This window comes from Astatotilapia calliptera, chromosome 3, assembly GCF_964374335.1.
Source record: "Astatotilapia calliptera chromosome 3, fAstCal68.1, whole genome shotgun sequence".
NCBI classification, from domain to species: domain Eukaryota; kingdom Metazoa; phylum Chordata; class Actinopteri; order Cichliformes; family Cichlidae; genus Astatotilapia; species Astatotilapia calliptera.
In genome coordinates, this window is record NC_137424.1 from 20308192 (window position 1) to 20332643 (window position 24452).

The following is a 24452-nucleotide window of genomic DNA, read 5'->3' on the forward strand; positions in this document are numbered from 1 at the left end:
GATAAACATGGGATGTGCATTTTTTTATTTGTTTTGTGTTACTGAGTCTTGCAAGAATGCCAACCTTACCAGCAGCAGCTTGGTTTTTTTGTTTGTTGTTTTTTTAATTGAATGAGTGCTGAAAGTTGAGCAACAGCTGTGACAACGAGAGAAGATGGAGCCAATCAGAAACAACTGTGAAAATGTACAATATGCAAGCTAAGAAAGCAAAGTGTAGCAATGTTGCCATCATTTTTGTTATTGTGGTATTTTTTTCAACATTCACTGAAAATCACTTCTCTCATATTTCGTCTTTATTATTTATTATTTCCTCTTTATTATTATTAGGGAGTAATAAACTCAAAATGTTCAATATTTTTCAACTTAACTAGATTTCATTTGTCAGTGTGGGACTGCTGAGTCACCTGAAGAACTCATTTCATTCATTCTCCACATGATGTTCATTTACAGAAATGTTTCACAGGAACTGATTTCTCCCAAAGGGTGAACTAGTGTGTTTCCATAGATTACCTCTGTATGAATGTACTTCTTAAATGAAGGCAAGTGTTTGTCCTTTTTTGTTCCTCAGGTACAGTACGTGATATCAAGAGCAGGCGGTCATCACTGGGGGTAGACAAGAAGCAGACGTACTTCCAAGAGGGAGCTGCAGTGAGGTCAGAGGTCAGAATCTGAAACAGCTCAGGTTTATATTTTAGAGGTTATAAAAAATCAAAATGTATTATTTAAAGAAACCTTTAAATAATAGTCATAATTATGATTATTATAAGAAATATCAAACATTTAAGTGGATTTTCTGTTACACATATCGTGTTAGCCCTGCAATAAACTGGCAGCCTGTCTTTGTCCTGTATCAGCTGGGATAGGCTTCATCCTCCTGCAACCCTGAATTGGATACATTGTATTCCAATTATGTAATCTGATCATTTACAAACTCAAGGTATCTAATCAAAATGTAAGTGATGCCGCCCTTGACAGACAGGGAGATTTTATTCCTCAAAGACCATCATCCAGTCGAAGTACTAGTTGCCACGTGGTCAGTGTTCTCACAACCATTGATTTTATCTCACAACTTGTTTTCACCAAAGAATTTCAGTAAGTAAATATTCTTCAATCTCTTTTTCCCCCCAGTGTCTGCAGATCAGCATCAGTGTCCACGTGAAGAACCTAGTTATGTTGCCAGTGTCAACCCAACAAAAGGTACTTTACCTTCTTGTATATATTGTGATTCCTTTACTTTTATATTTGTTGTTATAGTTGAGTTAGGCAGGGCTTTTGTGCAGTCCTAAGAAACATACTGCCTAGAGTGTTTTTCACTTTGTGGAAGAGTTTCTTTATTTTTTTTCTGTTAGTGTGTGGAACTGAGGTGCTTCGTCAGGAGCTCCTTCAGTTGTTGGAGGATGGAGAAGAGGACGCAGCCATGACTTGTGAGACGTTGTCTGAGTCAGCTGCTACTCACTGGGCGATCAGAAACATGGTGTCCTTGCTAAAGTGGAAAGAGGCCAGGCCTTGTCTTATAGACAATATGTTAGCTACTCTGGATCCACAGTCACACCGTGTGTGTCAGTGTGGCAAACAAGTAGTTGTGAGGTGTCTGGACTGCCTGCCTCTTCCATTCCTTTGTGCTGACTGTGATATTGCAGTTCACACACGCTTTGTCCTGCACAGCAGAGAGGCAGTAACAGGAGGGTTTTTGCAGCCTTCATCAGAGTTTCACAATCCAATATGTACGGTTTTTAAGTCTTATGCATTTATTGCTATGTACTATGAGTGTGTGCTGTTATTGTATATTTATTGTGTATCATTTAATTTCCAATTCTTTTTATATATATTGTGTGTTTTAATGTTAGTTCGGCTGTTGCCTGTGCAAAGACCAGACTGTGTGTGACTGCCCAGCAGGTAACGTTGAGGTTTCACCCGGTGCAATTGTGGCTCTTGTAACCATAAATGGTAAGTTGCTCTTTTGTCACACAGTACATACACAATAGATGTGTTTGCAGGTTTTATTGCAAATTGTACATTGCTACATTGTTTTGAATTACCCTCGGCCCGCAGTATATGTGGGCACCTGTCAAAGGTCATTTGGATTTACCAGACCGCTTTGAAAACAACATGAAAAAAATGAATGTCTTTGTTGAGCCATGACTGGATTTCTCCTTATCCTTCCTAAAGGCCGTTATAACCTTGCACTGCCAGTGTTCAGCTGCACCAGCTGTGGCCTAATGTGGTCCCCCTCAGTTAAGGACTTCCAGGGTGGTGGATATTGGCCTGGCACCTTAAATTTCTGCACCCTGTTTTCAATGGATGTCTTTCAGTCTTTCTATGACATTAAGAAGCTGCAGCAGGGATGTCACTTAAGGCCTTTGTCAAAGTGCTGGATGAACGAACAGCCCATTTTGGAAGGGTGAGTTTCTAAATTTGTCAAGTTTAAGGAAATTGTGCAAATCAATGTTTATGATGACTGTCCGTGAATATTCTGTTGTTTGTCCTCTACTTAAAAGACTGGCCGAATATCAGCTGATGCCTTCAGCAAAAGTTTCTTGGAGTGGAGTGCTGTAAAGTTTGAGGTGGACAGGATGTGCAAGGAGCCATGCTTTAGCTGCCCTGCCTGCACTCCAGACATGCTCGCCGTCTCAGTTGATGGAAACTGCAAGCTTTATCGCTTTCAATCAAATGCAAGGTACGTTATGCATTGTGGACATAAATCAAATATGGATTTGTACAAAAATTGTATTTTGATGTTTCTTTTCAAACAACTGTCACCGTGTTCGTTCAGCACTTCAGAGCAGGGGAACTTTGAAGGTGTCTTCATTGAGAAAGATGAGGAAGTTGCTGAGTTTGTGAAATACATCCAGAGACACACAAATGATGTAAGATACACATATATATCAGTGCTGTCAGCGTTAATCTTGTTAAAATGACGTTAACGCCATAACCATATACTCATACGTGTGTGTGTGTGGATACATATTTGGATGGGTGGATATTTATTTTGTTTTTCTCTTGGTGTTGTCGTAATACTATTTACTTGACTTTATCTTAATGTGTACTTCATTTTGAGTAGCTCACACTTGGATGTGCGAGGTATACTGCAGCTTGTAGTCTTGGATACGTTTAAGACATTTTGTTATAAGGTTGAATGAATTCAGCAGTCATGTATTGTGACCTCCTTTCTATAGATCAAATGGGGAGGTGCGTTTCAGGATGGGGCCGGTTCTACAGTTGGAGAAGAGGTGGAACAAGTAAACAGTTTCCTGTCTAGGGCGGCCATCACAACGAAGTACATGTCTAAAGCAGGTGTATGTCTGTGTGTGAGATTCCACTCAGTCTCCTGCTCATTCATTCTTATTTGTATACTAACTGAAATGCAGGGCGAACAGACATGCTGAGCCTCCTGGCTTTGGGCTGGAACAAAAGGAAAGTGGAACAACTGGGCCGCACTTTGAGCCAGAGATATCTAAAGGTCATTTTTTCAACACCCATTTTAATGTGTGTGGTAATGGGGGGAAACACCAGTACTCTAAAAATGTCCATATGAATGACATTTATTAATGTATTCTTAGATCATAAGGATCCTTAGAGAACAAGTGGAGAGCCTGAATGTGAGCAGAAATGAGCTGGGTGTGGATGACGACACACTGCAGCAATGGGCTGAAGGTGAGTCTCAATATAATGCACTCGTGTATAACAACAGGACCCACCATGGCCTCATTAAAGAACTTAGAGTTAAGATCTTTCTGACAGTGTCAACAAACAATGAAAAATAAGCTTGTAAAAGCAGAATTGATGGCAGAGTTGTTGCGTTTGATCAAATTGGATTGGACCTGGGTTGAAGTGATGTCGTACTAGTTGGTTTTATAAAGCTGAACACCAACATACTTGTTATCTCATGATAATGCAGCACATGAAGGCTCCAGATGTCTTATAATGAATATCATCAAGTCAGTGATTACAGAGTCCACTGTAGTTTGGTGACTGTTACTCATCCTGTGTTCTGATTAATATTCCTCTCACTTAGAAACGGATCAAACTGATGGCAGCCTTGGAGCGTTGCAGGCACGAGTAGAGGAGCTTGTCGTCATCATCAGAGTGCGAACACAAAGTCTTTACAGACAAAATGGTGTCACAGTTTCTTTGAAACGGACCGTTTGATGCTCAGTTTGTACAGCTTGTACAGCTACTTTGTAAACAGAATAAAATCAGATCCAGGTTTGTTTAAGCTGGATGTGATTTGTTCTAGCAAACGAATTGATGAGTGTAGATTAAAATGTAAATATATGCATTATGTGAAGGTGTTCCTTTTTATGATTATTTACAGATAGCAACAAGAGGCGACACAGAATTCACAAGGTCATCTTAGATGAGAAGAAACGCTTGGCGGCTGCTGTTGACGACTACAACAAGGAAACAAGCAACAAAGCAAATCGTATCCAGTGATGCCCTCATGCAGAGCGACGTTTGGCCCTGGCAGAGCACAAGTGAACGTAAGCTCTTGATTTCTAAATATCCTTTTTAAACAAACTCCCAGTATCTGAGCAGCAGTTGAATGTTTTGTTCTTGAATCATAATATGCTGCTATGTTTTCCCATCTGATGTTGTTAAACTGCAGCTGCTGCTGACCTCCGGACAAAGAGAAAGGTCTTTGAGAAGGTGATGGCTGTGAGGCGCCTGAGAGAGGAGGAGATGATCCTTTGCAGGGAGATGCAGCATCACTGGACAGTGTTGCAAATGCGATCTGTGGTGTTGGGGACAATCTCCTCAGACTGTAAGCACATCTTTTATTTATTTATACATTTGGTGATGAATTGATTGAAAATAAGAGCAGATGCTAAAGTTTTACTGGATCTTTTACCTATATTTGGGTTGCTAGCTAACACTGCCTTCTCCCTTAAAAAAAGTTTAATTACATGATCCTAACTCCTTGTGTTTATGAGGTGAGGTTTGTTTGTTTGTTTTACTTATATTTAATAGTTTTGTTGTTTTTACAGCCTCCCTTGTTGGCATGTCGGAGGATGCACAGAAAGGACTCCATAGCCTGGTTTAAAAACAAAGTGAACTGAAAGCTGAAACGCTCAAAGTAAAGGACGTGTACAAGAGAATCCTCAGCCACCAACCACTCCTGGAAATGGACTCGGAGGAGGAGGAGGACGTTTCAGACGATGAGAGTGATTTGAGCACTTCTGATGAAGACTGATTGTGTCATCATTGATGTTATGTTTGCTAGAATAAAAAGTTAATCACATCTGTTTAATGTGATTTTCATAATGTCTGTTTTAGAAATTGCTTATCAACAGACATTTTACATGTTGAGAAGAAAAATGTAATTCCCTTGGTGCAGTTGTTTACCCTGAATCATTCTTTCCCATCTAATTTAATGACTCGTGTACATGTTCAGATACAATAACATAATTGAATTCATGGGATGCTTTCTGGGCTGCTCAAATTATCACAAAATGTAAAAGCACCAGGCAGCACACTCACAAGGACATGTTTTGTTCAGTGTTTTGTTGAAGAAATCAACAAGTACAACTGAGATGTTTGCTGTAGTGGTGTGTTTGTTAAGAAGCATGCCAGCACACTGGTGAACTGACAGTCCCAGAATGCACCCGAGCCAGTGACTCGCCCCAGAACAAATGAAATTATCTAGAAAGACAACCGTGATCAAAGACTAAGTAGGAAACAAAAGATAAGGAAAGGTACTGTGGGGTAGGAAAGAAAGGCCAGAGCTGTGCAAAATGACCTCCAGCAGGCCACAAATATGCACGTCTGCTCAAACGGTCAGATACTGACTCCATGAGGGTGGTATGAGGGCTCGACGTCCACAGGTGGGGGTTGTGCTTACAGCCCAACACCGTGCAGGATGTTTGGCATTTGCCAGAGAACACCAAGCTTGGCAACTTTGCCACTGGCGCCCTGTGCTCTTCACAGATGAAAGCAAGTTCACACTAAGTACTTGTGACAGAGTCTGGAGACATATTGGAGAACCTTCTGCTGCCTGAAACATCCACCAGCATGATGGTTGGGCAGTGGGTCACTAATGGTGTGGGTGGCATTTCTTTGGGGGACCGCACAGCCCCCCGTGTGCTCGGCAGAGGTAGCCTGACTGCCATTAGGTGCTGAAATTAGATCCTCAGACCCCTTGTGAGACTATATGCTGGTGCGGGTGGCCCCGGGTTCCTCCTAATGCAAGACAGCGCTAGACCTCATGTGGCTGGAGTGTGTCAGCAGTTCCTGCAAGACGAAGGCATTGATGCTGTGGACTGGCCCGCCCATTCCCCAGACCTGAATCCATTTGAGGACATCTGGGACATCATGTCTCGCTCCATCCACCAACTGCACCACAGACTGTCCAGGAGTTGGCAGATGCTCTAGTCCTGGAGTCTGGGAGGAGATCCATCATTCTTGGGCTTAATTAATTATTACCACAAGTTTCTACCAAACCTTTCAACAGTCCTGCACCCGCTGAACTCTCTGCTGCAACAAAATGTCAAATGGAAATGGACAAACTATGAAGAGGCATTTAATTTAGTTAAGTTAAACAGCTCATTACATCAGAGGAGGTTCTGACACACTTTGACCCCAAGCTACCACTTCGCCTCGCCTGTGATGCCTCACCATATGGCATTGGTGCCGTGCTATCTCACAAAATGCCTGATCGATCCGAACGACTACTTGCCTTTGCCTCAAGGTCCCTAAATGCAGCCGAGCGCAACTATACGCAGATAGACAGAGAAACACTCAGTCTAGTGTGGGGAGTGTTGAAATCTCCCAATTCTTTGAATCTTTGGGCTGAAGGAGGGACAATACTCGGTGTATCAATGCTCAATCAACAATCATTTATTTCCATACAATTCAACAGTCAGAGCATTACAACGTCCGGACGGGAGAGATGCTACCAGAGGGTCAGGCACATGTCTCAAAATGGTGACGGGTTGCTCAGCTTTTTATAGTCTCTAGTGGCCCCCAGCTAGTCGTAAAAGCCAAAACATCACATTTTTTCTCTGTTACAGCGCCTAAGTTATGACCTCGGCAGTTGTTTCTCTGCTTTCTGTAAGGTGGGGGTGTGGAATGTGGTCTATCTATCTCCCCTGTCTTTAGACACAGAGTCTCCTGCTTACAACCTTCTCTTCATGATTCAACAATTAAGCATGTCAAGAAAACAGTGTAACACATTCCCAGCAGATCAAGGATACAGAGTGATGCACATTTATCTAATGAACTAATATGTGAATATGTTCTGTTAACTCAAAAGTATAATGAGAACTACACTACATACAGCTCACACACTCTATATTAAAGGGTATAATGTGATCTACAGCAGTATTCTAATTCAACTACTTTGATTACATATATAAGGTAACATATAATAACAGAATAATCTAATAGGAGTGAAGAAGTTTAATCAGTATTTATATGGATGACACTTCACCCTGATCACAGACCACCGACCGCTGGTGTCCATCTTTAACCCTCAGAAAGGTATTCCAACCATGGCTTGCGTACGCTTGCTTGGGCTTTGTTCCTGGGTGCACACACCTACACCATTGAGTTCAAAGGGACAAAGCTACATGGAAATGCAGATGGACTTTCACGTCTTCCACACATGCAACCCACCGAAGAAATGACTGCTCCAGCTACTGTGTTTCATGTTACACAAATGGAACCCCTACCTGTCACAAGTGCTCAGGTGAAAAGAGAAACGAGCCAAAACATAATCTTGTCAAACGATCTTACTGTGAATGGTTGGCCGTCCTGTAGTGACACTCAGTTCTCTGCGTACTCCACCCGCAAAGACCAACTATCCGTTTGCCAAGGATGTGTCATGTGGGGAACTCGTGTCATCCTGCCACCCAAACTACGTACAAAGGTACTGGACTCACTGCACGATGGACATTTGGGTGTTAAGATGAAAGGTCTTGCTAGAAGCTATGTTTGGTGGCCAGGCACTGATTGTGAAATGGAGAATATGGCTAAATCCTGCATTGTTTGCCAGCAGACGCTGCGCCAGCCTCAAACAGCACCTGTACACGCGTGGGAGTGGCCATCCGCTCCATGGCAACGCATTCATATAGACTATGCTGGCCCATTTATGGACTAAATGTTCCTGGTTGTGGTTGATGCCCACTCAAAGTGGCCAGAAATCTTCCCCGTAAAGCAAGCAACAGCTGCCAGCACGATCAATAGTCTTTGGTCACCGTTTGCACGCACAGGTCCGCCACAACAGCTCGTAAGTGACAATGGTCATCAGTTTACTGGAGAGGAGTTCCAGTGTTTCCTTGGGAGTAACGGCATACGACATATCACTTCAGCTCACCATCATCCTGCAACAAAGCTGAACCAGCCAGTCGCACAGAGGGGAAACCGCTACAACAGAAAATTGACAATTTTTTTACTGTCTTACCACTCATGCAACAACTGGACACACACCTGCAATGCTCTTCATGGGATGAGATCTGAGATCACATCTAGATTTGCTGAAACCAGACATTCACAAGGATGTCCAAGATAAACAGTCTTCCATGGTGGAAGCAACAAGAAACAAAACCAGGTTCTTCAATGTTGGACAAAGAGTTCTCGCCAGAGACTACAGAGACCCAAGTCAGAAATGGCATTCTGGCACGATTCGTTCACGGACCGGACCGCTGATATACACCATAAATGTTGGAGCCAACTTAGTCTGGCGTAGACATGTTGATCAGATTCTAGATGCAGAATGTCACGTGGTTCCAGAGCAACCCGAGAGGACACATCTACACCTCAAGATTCAGAAGAGTTTGCCCTCGCTTCACCACCTGAGGTTCAGGGTTTACGTGAAACCACCAATGTTCAAACACCTGAACTTTCCACACAGAGCACTATGGACTCTGACCAAACAGGCAGACGTTACCCTGAGAGAAATCGCAGAGCACCTCAGAGACTGAACTTATAGGTTTCCAGTTCATTTTGTAAGGAAAGCAGTTAAAATGTTTAAGAGGAAACAACCTACCTCTATGTTGTAAATCACTGAGTAGGTGTCATATTTCAGTTTAAGTACAATCTTATGCTTATGCATAAGCTTATGCTAGACGAGTCCAGAAGTACAGAAACCTTGTGTACAGCGTTGGAGATGAAGTTCTTCTCTTGAACATGAAACGTGGAAGGAAGGGAGGAAGACTTGATCCAGATTTTTCAGGACCCTACACCATTCAAGACATCGCTGGCAAATGTGTGAGATTAAAAAAACACAGAAGGAGCAACTTTAAGAAATCACTACAGCATTGACCATATCAAGCCATACAGAAGAAGCCACCATGTAAATATCAGTGACAAGTAAAAATACCCAACTCGCAGTCAGACGGTGAACAGCAGCACAGACCTGAAGATGCCTCCCTGCCATCCTACTGCTAACCCTCAGTGCCAGCAAAGTCCAGAGGATTCATTATGCACCCAAAACGGCTGACACAAGGAGTTTAATTGTGTTCCAGGACCAGAAACGCGTGAACAAGAACTTCCCTCCCGGAAACAAAGCTTAGAAAATGAAGGTGACATAGTGAACAACTCTTTTTGACCAGTTGGTCATTTGTTGCCAGTTTGGCGTTGCAACTTAATTGACTGTTGCATGACTTTGTTTGCATTTTGAAGTCTTCAACTCATATTGGATGTAAAGAAACATGCACTGAGCTTGTGGAAGTCTGGAAATGGATCTGCCTGTCAGTAATTTTCTATTTTGCCCACCCGCTGTACCTTTCCTATTTCTCTGCGTGTAAATGCATGCCTATTGTATTGACTTTTTTCCTGTTGTGGCCCGTTGGCCTTTACCAAGCTTATCCACTAGAAATCTCAGGCATGCCTGAGCTAACTTATCATATTTTTCTTTTAGTAAAGAGGCTATGGCGTGCAAAGGATACTGGGCGCCTGGAGTCAGTTGTTGGAACATAAAAGTTATTTGATTCCTCTTTTCGAACACTGCAGGGGTCACGGTGGTTTCTGATGAGGTAAGAGAACTTATCATTATTGAGTCTGATTTCGAGGTTCTGCTCCTTCTGAAGCATTTGCAGTGCAGAGACCATTAATAGTTTAAAATGTGCGGGTAGGTGGGGGGGGGGGGGGGGGGGGTTATATTGCAAAACTCTGATAAGGTTTCACCCATTCACTTCAACAGGAAAAAATGTTATCAACCACAACACAGATGTTGTGACATCATAATACCCAGTTTCAGTATATGCAGAAAGAACCTTTATCAGCAATTCGATTCCTTTAGATGTTTTTGTGTACAGCACTCAAGCAGTTACTTCAAAAATTGTTGCTGTTGTTGTATGAACTCAGATTTTTCAAAACAGGTCATTGATGCATATCTGCACCGTGTTATTGACAGACGAAAGGTAAGTAAGAAATGTCATTTACCTACTAATTTTGAAATAAAAAAAAAACCTATTTACTGTTCTATAACATTTTTGTATACTTGTGCAGAATGCTGCACACCTGCTCTGTTCAGTAGTTGCAAGCTCGTTGTTTTCTGGGCAGTTCAGATGCCTCAACTGGTATGTTGAAAGCTCAGAAGTGGTCCAAACAGTTGACTCCTTTCTGTTGCTGAGGAAAGAGTTCGGTTCCTTTAAAGAAGACTATATTTGAAAACACCCTGAGACGCATGGTACCTAAGTAAATCCAAATTACTCTGCACTTCCAATCCCACAGATGAAGTTCCCAGTTGAAGACGTGGCTGTGCCCTGTGAACTTTGGTACACACTGGATTCTTGTGGTATGTGTTCATTTTGTTATTAATTTGTGTAATTTGTTGTGAAGCAGTTTCTTGCACAAAGTGTTACTTTTAAATAAGTTTTCAGTGGCACAAACTATTGTAATTTTTAATTTAACTTTTTCTTTAGATTGTCAACATTTCTGCACAGAAAATACTGCTCATAGACCCCATGGGAATGAAGGTGTTTATGACAGGAAAATTCTGCGCAACTGGAGGTATGTATGATACTGAGGTGTTATTCTTAGATTAAAAAAAAAAATCTTGTTTCATTAGAAACACTTTTGTTCAACTAGGAATTTTCTGAGGATGAGAGGGCATGAAGACACCATGGAGTGGCAGTTACAGACTATGCAACACAACAAGCGACAGGATTCCAGCAGTTGTGGAGTTTTACTGTTAAAGGTAACCCTTATTCAAATGATTCAGTTTCTTGTTAGCTAGAATTAAGACTTTAAGTGAATTTAAGTGAAGTGAAAGTTATTTCGGTCAACAACAACAAAGATGATCATTTTACATAGAAGTACTTAATCATACAGTAACTGAAAAAGGAATAGGCTGAAGCCTTGTGGCTTATAATTATCCTATCCTTTACCTAATTAAGACTTTACATTCTAATTATGATCAATCTCACAGTTTGCAGAACACTACCTTGATTTTGGAGAGGTCAGTGAGGTGTCAACCACTACAGAGCCAGTTGTGCTGGAGCGAATGCAGATAGCTTGCACCCTACTTGAAAATCGAGGTAAGTCCAGTAAAGTCCTTATCACGTTAGTGCGTACTTCCAATTTAAATAGTGCTTTTCAAACAGCACAGTACAAATAGTGCTCTTCAAACACTTTCAGATAAGACCCTTCTCAAAGTCTAATTTAAAAAGTTCAGGAGACTAATTTTCCAGGAAGTATATTTGGAAAAAATGTACTATTATTTTTTAATTATTCAATAAATAATGTTTGATTAAAACCTAACTATGATTGTGTTTCAGGGAACGCTGAGGACTACTGCATTGTTTGCTCCATGTTAGATGCTAACGCTGACCGCAGCATGATTGAAATGGTAAAATAAAACAAAACAAAAGAAACACATAAGTCTTAGTATCATTACTTGCCAATCATAATTAAAATGTTGAGTAATAGTATTCACCAAACAGAATATGAGCCATTTATTTTTCCTTTCCAGGTGCAGTGTGAATCTTGCCAAAGATGGGCACATTTTGCATGTGAAAAATATAAAGAGAGCAACCAAGAATATAAATGCCAAAAATGTACGGAAAACACATAACAACTTCAAATAAAAATAGCTGTCTTTTCCCCTCCATGTGTGTTTGTATTCTTTGTCAACATTAGATGATTGTATGGAGGAAGCATGTTTTAATAGTGTGATTTGGCCATCTGAACATGTTACCTATATAAATCCAAGCAGGAATCATGTTATTAATGTCCTAGCAACATAACTCAAAGTTTTGAAGTGATTTGGCTATCTGAACGTCCACCTATATGCGACGACCTATCTGACCCAGATAGACTGCAGGTCATAACTTCTTACCTGAAGCTCAGTTCACCTGACACTCGGACCGGCAGCCGCCTCGGGTCTCTGCTCCTCCAGGGTTGCCGACCCCTGCTCTAAAGCATCTGATTTGGATTCCTGAGATCAAATATATTTTCCTTTGTGTTTGTTTTCTTCACATTTGTGGCTTTAATGTAGTGTTACATCCTGTTTGTTTGCTTCCCTCTGTATACATGTCCAGATTCACTGTTATGTTTCTATTCTTACATTGCTGTGTGATCACTGTTCCCTCTGCTGACTGATGTGACCTTTTGTATCTTACACTGATACTTGTCATATTTGTATCTGCGCCTAAAAGATAAAAAGTTTTCCACGCTAAAACACAGCTCCACCTCCTGCAGTTCTCCCTCTGAACCACTAGATGTCTCTGTTATCTAAATGAAGACGTGCAGCACAGCAACCACAGCAGCGCTCAGATCACACGTGTCCTGTTATTATGTATAAAAGCATGAAACAGGTGAGACAGGTGGGATCAATATTAATGTTGTGGAAATATATGAAAAAGCAACAGAAGAGTGAAAACATTTCCTGTTTCTAGAAAGATCTTTCAGCTCACAGCTGCTCACAGACTGTATTTACAAGTGACAAACTGCAACTCTACAGTACATCTACAGTATATATCAAATATATTCTGTATTCAAATCTATTGAGTGATGTTTGAAAGTCTTTCCAGGTGAGTTTGATCCAGGAGGGTCTGAAGCCAGAGTCAGACAGAGACTGTGCAGAGACTGTAGAAGGACAGAGCAGCAGCAGAGCAGTCCAGATACACTGATGATCCTCTGTCAGATCCAGAGGGACACACAGGGATGATGCTGGACTCTACATTGTGTCTGACAGTGGAGCTGTTCTCAGAGCAGTTCACTCTGCAGCACTGACAGTCATCTGCACTTCTTCTCATTCCTCTGTCAGTCACTGCTGGATGAAGCTCTCCTCTCCACCTCCCAGTAACATGGCCCAGTCAGAGCGTCTCTACACACAAGCTGCTGCTGCTTCAACCTCTCTGGATCATCAGGACACAGCTCCTCCTCTCTCAGCACACACACCGTCCTGTTTACCATCATCACCTCCACCTGCAGAGAGAAGAAGGAAGAGCAGAGGAGATAAACGAGTGTTTCCAGAGACTCTTCATCAGCTGTCAGTCAGTGATGCAGCACATCCAGTATAAAGAGCAGCAGGGACTTCAGTGCTGGGACTGTACTAGGACTCATTGTTGCTTCACTTTTTCTAATCTTTGGATTTTTATTGAAGTTGATGAAAATGTTTTTCCCTCCTAGTTTGAGTTTGGACTTTCATTCATTAGAAGAACCTTGGTGTGTCCACTCTGAGCTCTGTAGGAACCCCAACAACAAGCCCAACAATCCAGATGGACGGTTCCAGCTGTTAACTGGAGGAATTCCATCCAAACATCTGCTCTCACTAAATTCTTCCTCACCTACAGACTGTGTTCTTCACTGCTTTAAACTTGGAAATGAATGCAGTCATTGGTCTGCGTGCTGCTTTGTTCAGAGAGCTGATTGGCTGTTGACAGTGTTTGATCAGAGCGTGTCAGCCGTTACCATGGTGACCATAAAGGTCAGAAACAGGAAGTGTTTGTGTCCAATCCTGAAGCCTGTCACCGTTCTCCTCTCACAGCTTCACTGAGAAGCTGCAGCTTTACAGGAAACACTGGATCTTTGTTTCATACTGACTGTGTTTAGTACAATACTGCTGACAGCACCACCCAATCACTCCATCACTCTACTGACCTCAGAGTCTCCAGTCTGTAGTCTGGACTCTGCTGAAGATCAGACAGCTGCTTCACATCTGGATCCTTCAGGTTGTTTCCTCTCAGCTCCAGCTCTCTCAGATGGGAGGGGTTGGACTTCAGTGCTGCTGCCAGATAATCACAGCTGATCTCTGACAAACCACAGCTCCACAATCTGTATAAAGAATGAAAGATGTAAGTTTATTAGACAAAGTGTGAGCTTGAAATCATTCAGTGTTTCATCATCTGTTCAGAGCTGAAGAAGGTTCAGAATGTAGAAGTTTAGAAAATGGAAACTCCAAACAGCTGAAGCCAACAGGAAGCAGCTTCAAACAGGAAACTGTGCAGAGTTTCAGACTATATGTCCTGATGCAGCCAGTTGGATTTTGGAGATTTGAATCTCTGTTCTGTGACTAAGTCCTTGAATCATTTCTTCCAGTTGGTCCAACAAGACAGACTAAGTGTTGGACATGTGTTGTGGCTCCATTAGGGGAGCTTCTAAATGTGATGTGATGGCCCCTCTGGGTCTGTCAGGTCACAGCACTGAAGAGAGCTCAAACTGGGCACACAGTTGTTCCAGTCTGGACCAAAGACTCTATACTGGGACTGAGGGACTGCTTTGACTGCACCCACTGGGACTTTTTAAAGGCTCATGTTCTCACTTAGATCATCGATTTCTACTTACATTTCTTTCTGGGAAAAATGGGGATTACTTTGGAAACAGGAAGTATTTTCCCCAATAAGCAGCCCTGGATTAGTAAATCACTCCAACATGTTCTCAGGCAGAAGAAGCTGTCTTGTTATGAGGGAGAGAAGAAAAAGATTGAGGCACAGAAACTTGTTGAAAGAGAGATAAAGCAGCTAAAATCAGGTGTAAAAGTAAAGCAGAGGATGAGCTGAATAAAGGACACTCAAGGCTGGCTTGGAAAGGAATGAAGTCCATGGTGGGGATGCAGAACAAGGAGCAAAGATGAATGTGATGCTGAATCAGCAGAAGACTTGGACTCATTGGATTCCAGCTTTGATATCATTGATTTCAATGAAGAGCTTTGTGATTGTAGCAAAGGGCTGGTAGCTCTGAGAGTCCCACTGATGAGGTGTTTGTGTGGAAATCTCTTAGTGGGACCAAAGAGAGAAAAAGCCCTGGTCCTGATGCTGTGGGAGGGAAATGATTGAAGTGTGCTGTGAGGAACTGACTGGGAGATTTTCACACATTTTCCAGTCCTCCTTGGAACAACAGGAAGTTCCCAGCATATGGAAACAAAGGTTAAGTGTCCTATGGCACTCAGTGATGATGGTGCTGTGGCCCCACCACCTCCACCTCTTTGTAAAGGAACTAACTGTAATCTGAAGCTTCAAATGGAACTAAGACTTCCTCCACTAGGTGGCAGTGTCTGATGAGAAAGTGTTAGTGGAGCTGGCCTGGAGTCAGAAACAGGAAGATGCAGGATTTGGGCTGAAATGGGGAAAAGTGGTTGGCACTAGTGCCTTAAAGCAAGAAGGTTGTAGGTTGAAGCTTGTTGGCCTTTCTGTGGAGGTTGGATGTTCTCCCACAGTCCAATGAAATGCTGCTTAGGTTCATTGGTGCTTCTAAATTGGCTGTAGGTGTGGATGTGAGAGAGTGCTTCTCTGTCTCTCTGTTGGCCCTGTGATGGACTGCTCGCCTGTGCAGGTGGACCACACCTCTTGCCCTATGACAGCTAGGGCACAGGCTGCAGCCCTGTGAGCCTAAGCTGAATAAACAGTTAGCAAAAATGATCCATAGATGGCCTGAAATCCCCCAGTTAGCAGTTTGGTAGATAGCTATGACATGCTAATCCCATCCAGCAGCTGTATTCTACCTGTAAGCTGATCCCTGCTGAGCCAAAGCACTTTTTCATATACAAATTACAACCTTTAATAGAAACCTATTGGTCAGCATCTTATTAGCCTGCTGTTAGCTTCATTCCACAGAAAACTGAGAGAAACTAACAGAGTTGATAAAGAATAAAGAGAAATGTGCTGATTTAAAGCCTTTGAAGTGCTTCAGATGATCTCTGTCCACTTCTGTCCACTCATTCATTCATGTAAGCTTTCTAATGCAGCTTTGATCTTCACAGTCTGCTTCATGAAACTCATTCTAACCCTGAATGTCAGAGTGTTCCTCCTTCTCTTTCCCATCATTCATGCTGGCAGTGGAGGAGATTTGGATGTTGGACTGTGTTTTGGATGATGTGTGTATGTTTGTGTTGGACTGCTGTCTGTAAAGCAAACGCACATTTTGCTTTGGATTTCAGTGTCAGACAGACTTTAAGGTGGAATGAAGAGTTGGAGAGTTTCACAGTGAATTATCCAGTGGAGGATTTTTCTTCTTCTTTGAAGGTTTGAAATGTGAACATTGTTCTGCTGCAGTCAATGGACTAAACCAGAGAAGAAGAAAACAGACTTTACCATGAAGATCCTCAGTGTGGATCAGTATAATATCAGCCTGATGTCTGCAGTTTAGTGTCAGCACAACTTTCACATCATATTCATCTCAGCACAACTAAAACATGCTGACTGACCTCAGAGTTTCAAGTCCACATCCTGGACTCTCCAGGAAACCACACAGATGCTTCACTCCTGAATCCTGCAGCTTGTTGTTGTAGCTCAGGTCCAGCTGTCTCAGATGGGAGGGGTTGGACTTCAGTGCTGCTGCCAGATAATCACAGCTGATCTCTGACAAATCACAGTCCATCAATCTGTATAAAGAATGAAAGATGTAAGTTTATTAGACAAAGTGTGAGCTTGAAATCATTCAGTGTTTCATCATCTGTTCAGAGCTGAAGAAGGTTCAGAATGTAGAAGTTTAGAAAATGGAAACTCCAAACAGCTGACAGAGTTCATACGCCTTTGTCAGGGTCAAATTCAAGCAAGACCATGTGAAAATTAAAACACATCATCCTAGGTGAACTTAAACACCTTTGTTCCCCTTTTGTTAAGACATAGAAAAGTACACCACACAAAAATACTGCAAAAGGAAACGGTCGCCTTATATACATAGTGTATAAACTCAAAATGCACATTTCACTTCAAATTAAGATTAAGGCTTTGAACAGATCACATAGTTCAGTTCAACATATAAGACTTTAAGAATGCACAAGCATCTACTTAAAATCTATTTAATTTATCATCCATGATATTATTTTGTACAATTCCAATGTATTTTGTTCATCTCCCTAAAATAAACAGGCAGTCTTAAAGTATGAAATATTCATATACAAACACATATAAATGTGTGTACTGTCTCAGTGGCTGATAGTACCCCACAGGCCTCAGTGTGAGCTTGAAGACATTTATAATGTTTAAGTAGTTTAATGTGCAGGTGCTGACGATAAACACATTTTGAATGAAAGCCGGGGAACTTTGGTAGCACAGAAACAAGTGGCTATTCTTTGTGACTATATGGATCACTCACAATACCATTATTTCACACAAAGGCACCAAATTAATACTCAAAAAAGCTGCAGCAATACACACAAATATAAACAGTACTTGGTGACAACTTTGCTTTTAGCCTTTAACCCTTCTTGACTACTTTTGATGTGGCCTCTATATTTTACCTTTAAAAACAGTTTATCTTGCCAATCTGTTATTTTCTCATTTTGACCAACTGTATCAGCACAATTTATCTAAATTCAGACAAAATTTAAAATACAAGTAGAAAGTGATATTTTGACTGTAAAAACCACACACATGTTTAACGAATCATCTTCATAACTTGAAATGCAAATAGAGATTGTACATTTTTAAAAATACGCACACGTTTTGCAAACAACAAAGTTATATGGTACTATTTACCAAAAAATGCAGCCAAGGCTCAGACGTTTTTCATATAATCATTTCAAACTATTTACAGAACAATCAGGTGTCAAACAATAGTTTGTGTCACTCTAACACATATGAGAACAGCACAGGGATAAACCTGCAGGTCTGACAGCAGGTGTGTCACTCAGCGTTTACACTGCAATCTGCCTTTGTTGGCTTTAAGGCAGCAACTGTGACGATCACTAGTAGAACTGACACACAAAACAAAACAACAGCTACACACTAAATACACAAGACAACAAACTAACTTGAGACCAAACACGGTAAACGTCACAAATCTCTCACGTATCAAAACTCTCTCTCTCTCTCTTTCGCTCACTCGCTCTCTCTTGCCGGTCACTCCTAAAACTTCCCCCTTTTGCTAAACAACCAAATGTCATGTTTCCATATCATTTTTGATTGGTCGACATGGTACATTTTCCCACCTATAGGGCTTTGGAGCGTGATGTCACGGGAGATGGGCCATGCCCCCTTCCGCCATGACAGTAGGCCAGCCAAAGGATACCATTTCAGCTATGGATCGTACGTGTTGTGTTGTCGGTTGCAACGTTAGATCACACGATCGTGAAGGCAAGAAGCTGGATAACGGGCTCTCTTTTCATCGTTTTCCATCCTGGAGGCAACGTGAGGGATCCCATGTATCCGATATTACTAAACAAAGACGTCAGGCTTGGATTGCAGCGGTGAGACGAGCGGATATCGAGTTCTCTGCAATCCCCAGCTTTTTGTTGGTTTGCTCACGGCATTTTCTTTCCGGTGAGTTCTAAATTAATTCATATCACTCTTGAAAGGCTTTTAGTGTGATTTTCAATGTGCTGAGGTCATAGATAATGAGATAAAACATGCTAATGTGTGATGCTGCAGAACCACATCATGTCGACTGAGTAGCTTATGATTTGGCATTATTGCAGGCAAACCAGCATATGAAATGGATGTAACAAATCCAGACTGGGCACCAACACTGCACATGGGGCATGACGACATACCTGTATCAGACTCGGACCGGCACTCAAGGCGTACGCAACGGAAGCGAAAAAGAGCACCCATCGGAGGTAAACAACCCCCCCCCCCCCTCTAAAAACATACTAAATTGCTATCACTGTACACTAATCCGCACATAACTTCCAGATGAATCACACACCTGTCATTGGAATATTGGTGTACATTTACCTTATGTCTAATTTTATCTTACAGGCTTTCGTTATGCAGCTGCAGAGTCTGAAGGTGTGCCCCGTGCAGAAGTGATTGATGAAGATCTGACAGAAGACCAACAGCAAAATCACAATGTCATGGAGGCAGTGGACAGCAGTTGTGTTGGACAAGTGGAGGTTGAGGTAGCAGCTGCAAATGTGGATATACTGAAGAAATGTAAACCTTTTAAAATGATGACAGATTACAAACTCTCAGCTGTGTCTGTAATCAAACCTCTGTAACTTTGCTTCACTTCAGCAGCATCAGCTCATGTTCACATGTTGATTCATGGTTTGCTTCAGTTTTTGATGGACTGCAGAATATTTTGAAGGTTATCTGCTATAAAAAGCCAGAACAGGAAAATCTGCTTCATGTGTTTCTGTTTGATCCTCAGTGACTTTGACACAAAGGCCTCTGCTGTGATGATCACACCTCTGATCAAGTCTCACAGTGTCAGCTTTGTTTTTATACATATGGATATGTGCTGATAAATGATCAGAATTATAATATTTCCCACTGTCTGCTGTGTGCCGTGACCTTTGACCTGCTAAAGACAGTCAGCTGTGGATTATTCATTGTTGTGTCTGATACTTAGAACTGTGAGGAAGAACACTACACAGTTAATCAGGGTCCCCTCTCTCTGAATCAGGAAAGGTGGGCAGGCCGCGTGTGGGCCACGGGCCATACGTTGAGTCTCACTGTTTGAAATGTGAACATTGTTCTGCTGCAGTCAATGGACTAAACCAGAGAAGAAGAAAACAGACTTTACCATGAAGATCCTCAGTGTGGATCAGTATAATATCAGCCTGATGTCTGCAGTTTAGTGTCAGCACAACTTTCACATCATATTCATCTCAGCACAACTAAAACATGCTGACTGACCCCAGAGTTTCAAGTCCACATCCTGGACTCTCCAGGAAACCACACAGATGCTTCACTCCTGAATCCTGCAGGTTGTTGTTGGAGCTCAGGTCCAGCTGTCTCAGATGGGAGGGGTTGGACTTCAGTGCTGCTGCCAGATAATCACAGCTGATCTCTGACAAACCACAGTCCATCAATCTGTATAAAGAATGAAAGATGTAAGTTTATTAGACAAAGTGTGAGCTTGAAATCATTCAGTGTTTCATCATCTGTTCAGAGCTGAAGAAGGTTCAGAATGTAGAAGTTTAGAAAATGGAAACTCCAAACAGCTGACAGAGTTCATACGCCTTTGTCAGGGTCAAATTCAAGCAAGACCATGTGAAAATTAAAACACATCATCCTAGGTGAACTTAAACACCTTTGTTCCCCTTTTGTTAAGACATAGAAAAGTACACCACACAAAAATACTGCAAAAGGAAACGGTCGCCTTATATACATAGTGTATAAACTCAAAATGCACATTTCACTTCAAATTAAGATTAAGGCTTTGAACAGATCACATAGTTCAGTTCAACATATAAGACTTTAAGAATGCACAAGCATCTACTTAAAATCTATTTAATTTATCATCCATGATATTATTTTGTACAATTCCAATGTATTTTGTTCATCTCCCTTAAATAAACAGGCAGTCTTAAAGTATGAAATATTCATATACAAACACATATAAATGTGTGTACTGTCTCAGTGGCTGATAGTACCCCACAGGCCTCAGTGTGAGCTTGAAGACATTTATAATGTTTAAGTAGTTTAATGTGCAGGTGCTGACGATAAACACATTTTGAATGAAAGCCGGGGAACTTTGGTAGCACAGAAACAAGTGGCTATTCTTTGTGACTATATGGATCACTCACAATACCATTATTTCACACAAAGGCACCAAATTAATACTCAAAAAAGCTGCAGCAATACACACAAATATAAACAGTACTTGGTGACAACTTTGCTTTTAGCCTTTAACCCTTCTTGACTACTTTTGATGTGGCCTCTATATTTTACCTTTAAAAACAGTTTATCTTGCCAATCTGTTATTTTCTCATTTTGACCAACTGTATCAGCACAATTTATCTAAATTCAGACAAAATTTAAAATACAAGTAGAAAGTGATATTTTGACTGTAAAAACCACACACATGTTTAACGAATCATCTTCATAACTTGAAATGCAAATAGAGATTGTACATTTTTAAAAATACGCACACGTTTTGCAAACAACAAAGTTATATGGTACTATTTACCAAAAAATGCAGCCAAGGCTCAGACGTTTTTCATATAATCATTTCAAACTATTTACAGAACAATCAGGTGTCAAACAATAGTTTGTGTCACTCTAACACATATGAGAACAGCACAGGGATAAACCTGCAGGTCTGACAGCAGGTGTGTCACTCAGCGTTTACACTGCAATCTGCCTTTGTTGGCTTTAAGGCAGCAACTGTGACGATCACTAGTAGAACTGACACACAAAACAAAACAACAGCTACACACTAAATACACAAGACAACAAACTAACTTGAGACCAAACACGGTAAACGTCACAAATCTCTCACGTATCAAAACTCTCTCTCTCTCTCTTTCGCTCACTCGCTCTCTCTTGCCGGTCACTCCTAAAACTTCCCCCTTTTGCTAAACAACCAAATGTCATGTTTCCATATCATTTTTGATTGGTCGACATGGTACATTTTCCCACCTATAGGGCTTTGGAGCGTGATGTCACGGGAGATGGGCCATGCCCCCTTCCGCCATGACAGTAGGCCAGCCAAAGGATACCATTTCAGCTATGGATCGTACGTGTTGTGTTGTCGGTTGCAACGTTAGATCACACGATCGTGAAGGCAAGAAGCTGGATAACGGGCTCTCTTTTCATCGTTTTCCATCCTGGAGGCAACGTGAGGGATCCCATGTATCCGATATTACTAAACAAAGACGTCAGGCTTGGATTGCAGCGGTGAGACGAGCGGATATCGAGTTCTCTGCAATCCCCAGCTTTTTGTTGGTTTGCTCACGGCATTTTCTTTCCGGTGAGTTCTAAATTAATTCATATCACTCTTGAAAGGCTTTTAGTGTGATTTTCAATGTGCTGAGGTCATAGATAATGAGATAAAACATGCTAATGTGTGATGCTGCAGAACCACATCATGTCGACTGAGTAGCTTATGATTTGGCATTATTGCAGGCAAACCAGCATATGAAATGGATGTAACAAATCCAGACTGGGCACCAACACTGCACATGGGGCATGACGACATACCTGTATCAGACTCGGACCGGCACTCAAGGCGTACGCAACGGAAGCGAAAAAGAGCACCCATCGGAGGTAAACAACCCCCCCCCCCCTCTAAAAACATACTAAATTGCTATCACTGTACACTAATCCGCACATAACTTCCAGATGAATCACACACCTGTCATTGGAATATTGGTGTACATTTACCTTATGTCTAATTTTATCTTACAGGCTTTCGTTATGCAGCTGCAGAGTCTGAAGGTGTGCCCCGTGCAGAAGTGATTGATGAAGATCTGACAGAAGACCAACAGCAAAATCACAATGTCATGGAGGCAGTGGACAGCAGTTGTGTTGGACAAGTGGAGGTTGAGGTAGCAGCTGCAAATGTGGATATACTGAAGAAATGTAAACCTTTTAAAATGATGACAGATTACAAACTCTCAGCTGTGTCTGTAATCAAACCTCTGTAACTTTGCTTCACTTCAGCAGCATCAGCTCATGTTCACATGTTGATTCATGGTTTGCTTCAGTTTTTGATGGACTGCAGAATATTTTGAAGGTTATCTGCTATAAAAAGCCAGAACAGGAAAATCTGCTTCATGTGTTTCTGTTTGATCCTCAGTGACTTTGACACAAAGGCCTCTGCTGTGATGATCACACCTCTGATCAAGTCTCACAGTGTCAGCTTTGTTTTTATACATATGGATATGTGCTGATAAATGATCAGAATTATAATATTTCCCACTGTCTGCTGTGTGCCGTGACCTTTGACCTGCTAAAGACAGTCAGCTGTGGATTATTCATTGTTGTGTCTGATACTTAGAACTGTGAGGAAGAACACTACACAGTTCATCAGGGTCCCCTCTCTCTGAATCAGGGAAGGTGGGCAGGCCGCGTGTGGGCCGCGGGCCATACGTTGAGTCTCACTGTTTGAAATGTGAACATTGTTCTGCTGCAGTCAATGGACTAAACCAGAGAAGAAGAAAACAGACTTTACCATGAAGATCCTCAGTGTGGATCAGTATAATATCAGCCTGATGTCTGCAGTTTAGTGTCAGCACAACTTTCACATCATATTCATCTCAGCACAACTAAAACATGCTGACTGACCTCAGAGTTTCAAGTCCACATCCTGGACTCTCCAGGAAACCACACAGATGCTTCACTCCTGAATCCTGCAGCTTGTTGTTGAAGCTCAGGTGCAGCTGTCTCAGATGGGAGGGGTTGGACTTCAGTGCTGCTGCCAGATAATCACAGCTGATCTCTGACAAACCACAGTAACTCAATCTGTATAAAGAATGAAAGATGTAAGTTTATTAGACAAAGTGTGAGCTTGAAATCATTCAGTGTTTCATCATCTGTTCAGAGCTGAAGAAGGTTCAGAATGTAGAAGTTTAGAAAATGGAAACTCCAAACAGCTGACAGAGTTCATGCGCCTTTGTCAGGGTCAAATTCAAGCAAGACCATGTGAAAATTAAAACACATCATCCTAGGTGAACTTAAACACCTTTGTTCCCCTTTTGTTAAGACATAGAAAAGTACACCACACAAAAATACTGCAAAAGGAAACGGTCGCCTTATATACATAGTGTATAAACTCAAAATGCACATTTCACTTCAAATTAAGATTAAGGCTTTGAACAGATCACATAGTTCAGTTCAACATATAAGACTTTAAGAATGCACAAGCATCTACTTAAAATCTATTTAATTTATCATCCATGATATTATTTTGTACAATTCCAATGTATTTTGTTCATCTCCCTAAAATAAACAGGCAGTCTTAAAGTATGAAATATTCATATACAAACACATATAAATGTGTGTACTGTCTCAGTGGCTGATAGTACCCCACAGGCCTCAGTGTGAGCTTGAAGACATTTATAATGTTTAAGTAGTTTAATGTGCAGGTGCTGACGATAAACACATTTTGAATGAAAGCCGGGGAACTTTGGTAGCACAGAAACAAGTGGCTATTCTTTGTGACTATATGGATCACTCACAATACCATTATTTCACACAAAGGCACCAAATTAATACTCAAAAAAGCTGCAGCAATACACACAAATATAAACAGTACTTGGTGACAACTTTGCTTTTAGCCTTTAACCCTTCTTGACTACTTTTGATGTGGCCTCTATATTTTACCTTTAAAAACAGTTTATCTTGCCAATCTGTTATTTTCTCATTTTGACCAACTGTATCAGCACAATTTATCTAAATTCA

General features: G+C 41.4%; 2 protein-coding genes across 2 annotated transcripts in view; both read right to left on the bottom strand.

The window, feature by feature from the left end:
- LOC113015973 (NACHT, LRR and PYD domains-containing protein 12-like) overlaps positions 1-24452 on the bottom strand; it is a 748422-nt gene that overhangs the window by 379228 nt on the left and 344742 nt on the right. The window contains exon 9 of the mRNA XM_080295075.1: positions 23337-23513. Coding sequence (XP_080151201.1) covers positions 23337-23513 — 177 coding nt within the window. The remainder of the gene's footprint in view (positions 1-23336; positions 23514-24452) is intronic.
- LOC145425245 (ribonuclease inhibitor-like) lies at positions 11880-23283 on the bottom strand. Its single transcript, XM_080298275.1, has 3 exons — positions 19962-23283; positions 14044-14217; positions 11880-13368 (listed from the first exon to the last, which is right to left on the bottom strand). The coding sequence occupies exons 1-3, from the start codon at positions 20132-20134 to the stop codon at positions 13359-13361; spliced, it is 357 nt and encodes a 118-aa protein (XP_080154401.1). The 5' UTR covers positions 20135-23283; the 3' UTR covers positions 11880-13358.